The following is an 8,192-nucleotide window of genomic DNA, read 5'->3' as shown; positions in this document are numbered from 1 at the left end:
TACAACTTTGCAATACACTTAATTTCCACAGTCACTTTAACTTAAACACACACTATAATTCACAAGAAACGATTCACGCACTTTACTTACTACCGCACTTGACTCAATTGTCCGTCTCTATCTCTGCCTGTCTGCCATTCAATTATCTATATCTATCTATGCTGTCACTTCTCGCCGGTTTTATATATATATGAAATGGAGAGCGTCTGGTAAATAATCGAGCCTTCACGAACGTTCTAGATACTCATTATGTGTTACCAGCATCATGTGAATTCTGCTGTTGTAACAGTATTTATTATGCTGGACAGTTTTGTATGAACTACAGATCGAGTTACCAGCATTCTCATGTCAAACTACACAAAGTACATTTGTTCATTTAATTGATTTAAAATTACTTATGATAAATTTTTAATTTTAGTTAATTTTATAACAATAAATAATAAATATAGATAAAAAAATAATTTAGTATTTTGAAATTTAATCTTCTTCAAGATTTTTACTATCAAAGCTGATGTCAAAATTTGACCCTAATTTAATGTAATGATAATGTGGTCTAAAATTTATTTTTATATAATTATCTGATTTATAATTGGAAATATTTCCAAGCCTGTGAAATAGAATGTCCTAAAATTTGTATAATTGACCTGGGTGTCTAATTAAAATAGAAATGGCTTAAAATGATTTCCATACCTAATCAGGCAGAGCATACAAAGAAAATCATGCCATCATATTCAAATCTACTTTGACCAATGCCTTTAGACCCTGTAGGTGTCAGTTAAGTGAAATTTTCACTTTCTATTGGTAAATGTAAATAATAAGTGTCAGAGGGATGCTTTATGTAGACATGGCATGTGGCATTTACTTTATTGCTTATATCCCCATAAATAGTATAAGTGAGAAATTGCACAGAAAGTTACAAAACCAAATAGAGGTTGCAAAAAGTGTAAAAATGGGCAGTTTGGACTGAAGAAGAGTCATGTGATACAGCAAGTGAAGCTAATTTATTTATATATATATCATTTTAAAATTAAGAATTTTAAATTTATATAATATTACACTTTGAACTATAAAGTAGTTTAATTAACTTTTGAATGTAACTCTACAAAAGGTCATGACATGCACACTGACTCCCACCCACATTCATGGAATTAACTTTATTATCATATATATCAATAAGCTTGACATCAAAACATAATTTTAAAAGGAAACATTTAAATAAATTCTCAGTCTGCAACTCTCAAGAATCATACGAGTTGGCGGAGCTGTGATTCTCATTTATAGATTTTTCTGTTCCCTTACAACTGCTTCAGACTGTATATACTGACAAGCTAGAATATAAATAATCAACATCTTATCTTCTTGGTTTACTGAAATATTATATTTGTTATCCCATATTGTCACACCCCTACCATGCCTTCTGCATTTTAATAAATTTCTGTAATTCTCTCTTGATATTGCTATTAGATATGTTTATAACTAATAGAAAAAGTAAATTGTGTACTCCATAAGTTACAAAATCATCTGTTTTTTTGAGTGGTGAAAGTCAATAATTTGATGTCAGAGCCCAATATGATTGGACCCAAGGATGTTGCTGTGAAAAATAATAAAATCTTTTAACCTATTTATAAATTAGTTTGAAATCCAAATAAATTACAATAGTTTTTATACAATCTAATCTATTGAGTGATATGTTTTTGTTTTCTAAAATTCATATTTGAAAGCTACATAAATTATATTTTGGTCAACCAACATATTTAAAAAAATAATATTGCTGCTTACAAAAATGGCCAATTGAATGTAAACTGGCATAGAGCTGAGGTAAAAATTAAAACCATATTCAGTTAAATAAGAATTTTTTTTTTCATCACTTCATGAGTAGTACATGAAGAACATATGCAGTTAGACTTGTATGATGTAATCTGATCCATTTGTTTACTCCATTATCACACCCAATGATTTACATGCTTGTCATGGTAGTTGGACATGGTTCAAAGAGCAATAAAACACTAAAGTTAAATGAAAGCAGGGAAAAGTTAAGAAGTCTGAAGCTTATAAGATAAATAATTTTAATTTTTTGTTACAATCTGCAGTCATTCTAGTAAAACAGAAGGTATTTTTGATTTTATTTCATATTTTTCAGCTACAATACATATGATTTTGCTGAATGTAGTGTTAGAGTAGAGAAAATAAAAGATAAAGTATAATTATTTACTGAACAAATATTATATTCAATGGAGGTACTAGAAGTTATGCAAGTGAAAATTAAAAACTAAGATAAAAAGAAGTGTTTTTATTCTTAGCATAAAAATCTTCTTTCATTCATACTGCCTCAGTAAAGGCTTTGTGAATTCACAGACAAAGCTGTAGTAAAAATACATTATTAAAAAATTTGTTTTTTTGTGTGTACAACAGACTTGTAGTGCTTAATAAAAGTTTGTCAAATTTTGTTAAGTTACACTTAATACTTATAATTTTATGGTTACAATGTTGATCAAAATTACCAAGGCTATGTTTGTAGAGTTATAGAACACAAGCAAAGAAGCCAGAACTGAACAGAAGACAAAATTTACTGGAGAAGTTTAGCCATAGATCTGCCTAGATCTGTATATCTGTTGATAGATGTATCTTGTTCCAGTCTGCAATTATATACAAGGATATATAATGCCATCCATCTCAGTACACGTGTCACCTGTGATACTGGTAGTCATTCCAGTAGAAAAGTAAATGTCTTATCCTCAAGATAAAAACAAAATATAAATATGGAATAGGTTTACTCACCCTGTACTATGGTTGTGTGTATGCAACTGCACCAATAAAAAAACAACACAGAATCACGCAAAAGTGTGTGATTTCAATATTGTTGTTGTTGAACTTCTACATATGCACTAGCTGTCATGCTATCTTAGCATTGTATGGCTTGAGTTATATTACTTTTATGAGCTCCAGAAAACAGGATACTGTTGGAAATGCCAGGCTAGGTTTGCAGAGCTCACATTGCTTGAGGATTAGAATACTGTGCAGCACAAAAAAAGTAAGCACAATAAAAAAAAATTAAATATAAGAAGATACATTTTATTTTATAGTATTATTGCCACATTTTTGGTTTTCTGATTTGTCATGCAGAGCATGACTAGCATGTCTTGACTGCATGCCAAGAAAGTCTACATGACATGATAGGAGAATGACCCAGAATAATAGATAGTCAAAAGGAAAGGAGCTGTGCTATTTTCAGCTAAACTGATTTCTTGAAATAGTAAATTAGGTAGGTTCTCTATATAATTGCAAAGTAATACTGAATTCTTAGAGAACTGAGCCAGTACTAAGAAATAAATGGACTAGACACAAAGCGTGATACAAAATGAAAACAATTTTTATTTATACACATTATGTGTACTTGTATTGGAAGCTGGACAGTTGCCTTCACTGAAGTTGTGAATTGATCATGCTGATTTTACTTCCTTGAGACTAGTCACATGGCTAGTGCTACCCATGTGACTAGTCATTTCCATTCAATCATAAGGAAGGTTGTAACCTTGATATATCACCCGACCTATTATTGAAGGATGTTGCTGTCAACTTTCATGCATAAGATGCAGCTTTACAGCCATATATATATATATATATACCTTCCATGGACAGATCAGGTGTGAATGACAAAGAAAAAAGTAGCTGGAAAATCAACTGAATGACTTTCTTGGACCAAATGTTGTATGAAACTGCTGCACATACTTAGAAGAAACATATAACTGTGAAAAACTTCTTCACTAAAATATGAAAGTAGAAAATGCATGATATGCCTGCATACCTCAATAATTCAGATGTATGTGCACTTAATTTTCAAACTGGATTATTCTCACAATAAAGTCAATCAGTATCTACAATTTCTAATGTTATTGTAGAACTTTTTTTGAAGTGGATGAGTAGAGAAATGTTCCATTTATATATATAATTCATAGCATTATTCTTACTTTTTAACCTGTGGAATTATTTCTTGATATAAAAAAATATTGAAAGTTTGACCTACATAGTGTAAATAACATTCATCAGAATATAAAAAATGAGTGTCACAGTTAATAGGTTTTCTGAATTTAAAGTTGGACATGAAGGGAATATGTATCATTTGTTATTACAAGGTATTTCATTTTTAGCAAGGTAATTAAATTACAGTTAACTAACTATAAGCTAATTGATAGTTTACACAAGATGGTATTTATAACACAGTATCTTGTGTCTTTTATAGGATTAAATAGCCTGGAACAAATAACTGATAATAAGATAATCAATATTGAAGAAATAAGGCAAAATATTGATACCACAACACAGTTATTGAAATATATTTATAAAAATAACATTTGTGTTAACTTTTAACTTCTGAAGGAAAGATGGTGCAATTCAAAATCATTTCTTTACCTTAGATGTTTTTTTTTATTCTAGACAATAGACCAAAAACAAAAAGTATCACACATGAAACAAGATATTGTATAAACTAAAATGTGGCAGTGATAAACTGTACACAAGTAAGAGAGGTAGTTACTAAATCTGCTGGGACCCGTATAGTTGTGAAGATACATCATTTGTCACATTAACTTATTGTAAGCTTTATATTTACTTGCAGACAATGAATAGCTGTTTTAAATGTGGGATATTTTGGGCAGGGCTGTACTAAGGATAGTGCGAGCAGTGCACCCACACACAGCATCAAACCATAGGGGGTGCAAGTTTGCATCTTTTGAGACAAGGATAAATTCGATTTTTTTTTAGGAGGGGTGCAGAATTTATATCTCATGTGTCTTGCATAAGGCAAAATGTAAAGTTGGTATGACCCTGATTTTGGGTTGAGAACCCATATCTGTACTTAATTTTTAAGCTCTAATTTTTTTACATATTGTATCTGATATTGTATCAGAAGTTAACATTTTCCTACACTGAAAATGTATTTCTGATAGATTCTTACTATCTCTCCCACTTTCCACACTTCCTTCCCACTGCCTTGTCTTTTCCTTTTCTGCTGCTCAATCTCAAAATGAAGTTGGACTAAGCTGCATAGTGGGAGTCAACTGTACTAGGAGTTGTGTCGCACTGTTATTAGTGGAAGGTTGTTGAATGTTTATTTGCATGCTATAACACAGCTGCCTCACATGAAAACACATGAGGGTAGGTTGGAGTATCAAGTGTAGTGGCAAGTGAAAATTTGTGTATATAGAGGGCATTACAAGTCGGGAAAAGCTATTCTGTGAGCAGATGTAAGAATTTATAAGAAGTACATTTTCAGTGTAGGAAAATGTTAATGTCTATTGTAAGTTTGTTTTAGTAGGTTGAACCATTCACTTTGGTTATGTATATTCTTATGTTTATGTTTCTGAATCTAATAACATTGAGTATAATTACTTTTAGACATGAAAAATTACATAATATACTTGAATCTTAAGTGTGATACATTATCTACAACCTAAGCCTTAACAGAAGGTTATCAAAGCTATACTTCCCCCTTCCTATCCTTGCAGCATTTCATTCCCCAGTGGCTCAGCAGTATCTGGACTTTTATTGCTAGAAATTGGATTCTGATTCCCGTGTAGCTTTAGCTTTACAACAACATAAACAAGCAGTATTTCATATAGTGTTCCTCCTGTGAAATTATTGCACTTGTGGCTATTGTTTTCAAAACTTATTTTTTAGATTTTTTCTTAAAAACATTAAAATCTGTTGGTTCACACTTCTAGCTATATTGTTTTTAACCAAACATGCTTTACAAAAAAAAAAAGAAAAGAAAAAGGTTTTCCTGGGATGATTAGCCTTTTTAAACTTACCCAACTTGTTGGATAATCACTTGAAGTTTGCATAATTTCAGGTCCAGCTATAACAGTTTTATGGATGTAATGTTTTATGGATGTCATGTAGACCTAATTTAAAGATAATTGTTGAAAAGGATGAGATTATAAAAATTGTTATAGTTTTTCATGTAGATGCATACTTAGTCCTGAAGTAAAACTTTAAATATTTTTCCTTTGAAAAACAAAAATTATAAATATATTTGTTATTCATTTCCGCATATTTTATTTATGTATTATGTAGAAACAATGAGTGTATTTTCTCTAGGTGATATCTAACGTGAGTCAAGTCTAGTAAACTCGTGTTTGCTTGTAAGATTCAAGTTTCAACATTACATATAAATCTGTCAATATGTTCTAACTAATGATGATAATGTAAAACAAAAATATAAGATTTTATACAATAGTGTAACGTGATAGTTTGCTATGCAGGTGGACCAGGAGGTAGCAGTACTAGGACGACAGAAACTTATTCAACTCAGAGATAGCATTGGCTGTGTATCAGATATAGCAGTTCCAGGAGATTTTAGTGAAAATCCTAATTTTCCTCCAGAATTACGAGCAGAGGTATATAATGCACTTAATTACTCTAATATTTGTCTTGTTTTTACACAACTCAAAAATTTTTAGATGAGAAAAATCTACAGGATGTTGTAAAGTGGATTAACAGATTGTTTAGCAGACAACTTTAAATGTTGCATTAGTTCTTCTTTCATTTACTTTTTGCTTGGCTGTAGTTTTAAATGGTGAAATGTTTACATATGTAAGATCAGTATGAACAGTGAGATTTTGTTTTTCTAAAGAAAACAAAAATGAAGTGTGGGCTGTTCTAATCATGACTCAGATGAAAGAATTAGATCTCATATATGGTATTTCTAATTTTGTTTTCAGAAGAATGCAGTAATAAGGCTTCAGAAACACTCACCTACACACAACAAAAATCTATTATCTTCTGCCACTGCTGTGAACATTTTTGTGCATGCTACAAACCATAAATAGTTCCCACACATACATGTATTAACTCTTTGACTATGGTCTGGATGGATTCCACTCAGCCCGTATCCACCAAAATAACCATAAATCAGTTGTATACTGTAACTTTTTAAAATGTATGTGTATCTTCACAAAATTTTGCAGATTATCAGTAAACATTGCAAAGCTTTTGCACACACAAAATCAAATTTTGTTCTTAGGCTGCTCAATTCTCTCCAAGACTTGGGCTGCCCAGAAGGATGATTGGATATTTTCTCCAATTACTCTCTCTTCCATTTCTGTTCTATACAATCTTTCCCACTCCTATCATCATCTACGTCCTGTTGAGGCAATTCAGTTTTACCTAGCTTGTACTGCTTTCAAATAGAGCATTCACCATCACCTTTTCTTTCCATTGGTTTTTCTCCTTCTCAGGACTTGTCACTTTCCTCTTTGACCGGTTGGGTTCATCAACTCCTCTAACTTGTTTATTCTTCCATACGAGAGGACACCTGTCAACTTTATCAGATAATCTTTCCTCAGATTTATCATCCCCCAAGTGAGTAGTAACAATAGCATATGTATGGAAGAAAAACAATATAGTTAAACTAATGATTGATATACTAGTAAGATAAATTACAGGTAATCCTAAAATAACAAAGACCATGGTTAGCCTAAGCGAATATTATAGGAGAAAAGATACAGCTAAGACTAATTGCTAACCTCAAGTTGAATACGTGTATTGACAATTCTAACAAAATTTATGTTATGGAACCCAAATAACTACAGATAATAATATTAAAGATATAATTATTCAAAAACAATAACAGCATAACGTCTTATCTTTCCAAAGTTGGCGGACTGTATGTCAAAATGTATGGGCCCCTAAATTCAAGGTCAGCTCATTGAATAATCAATCTCTCAGCGAAGTAAAGCCATAAATCTTCCCATGGAGTACCACTACCTGAAGCCTGTGTAAATGTACTGATAGAACATATAACTTCCAAAGTGGTAACATAGAATTCATAATGCAAAATGAATAACCGAGCACAACTTTGTTGGCAGAAATAAATAAAAGGTATTTGTAATGAAGTAATATTTCCTGTAACCAGGTAGAAATATAAAGTAATTCCACTTCGGAATAACTCAACAAGTTACAAGTATGACTATTGTATAATAAAGAGTAAACTTGTTAAGAGAACTTAATATAAAGATATTGTTACAACAATAATTCATAATGCAAAATGAATAACCGAGCACAACTTTGTTGGCAGAAATAAATAAAAGGTATTTGTAATGAAGTAATATTTCCTGTAACCAGGTAGAAATATAAAGTAATTCCACTTCGGAATAACTCAACAAGTTACAAGTATGACTATTGTATAATAAAGA

The 8,192-nt window shown here is 31.2% G+C and overlaps 1 protein-coding gene across 3 annotated transcripts in view; it reads left to right on the top strand.

Moving 5' to 3' along the window:
• LOC106469733 (snRNA-activating protein complex subunit 3-like) overlaps positions 1-8,192 on the top strand; it is a 110,672-nt gene that overhangs the window by 93,479 nt on the left and 9,001 nt on the right. For 2 of the 3 annotated variants that reach the window (XM_013930246.2, XM_013930245.2), the window contains exon 5: positions 6,261-6,395. The exons of the other annotated variant lie outside the window; for it this stretch is intronic. In XM_013930246.2, coding sequence (XP_013785700.1) covers positions 6,261-6,395 — 135 coding nt within the window. The remainder of the gene's footprint in view (positions 1-6,260; positions 6,396-8,192) is intronic. 3 annotated transcript variants of the gene reach the window in all.

This window comes from Limulus polyphemus, unplaced genomic scaffold, assembly GCF_000517525.1.
Source record: "Limulus polyphemus unplaced genomic scaffold, Limulus_polyphemus-2.1.2 Scaffold3635, whole genome shotgun sequence".
NCBI classification, from domain to species: domain Eukaryota; kingdom Metazoa; phylum Arthropoda; class Merostomata; order Xiphosura; family Limulidae; genus Limulus; species Limulus polyphemus.
Note: the sequence above shows the minus strand (reverse complement) of the source record. Positions and strands in the feature narration are given on the sequence as shown.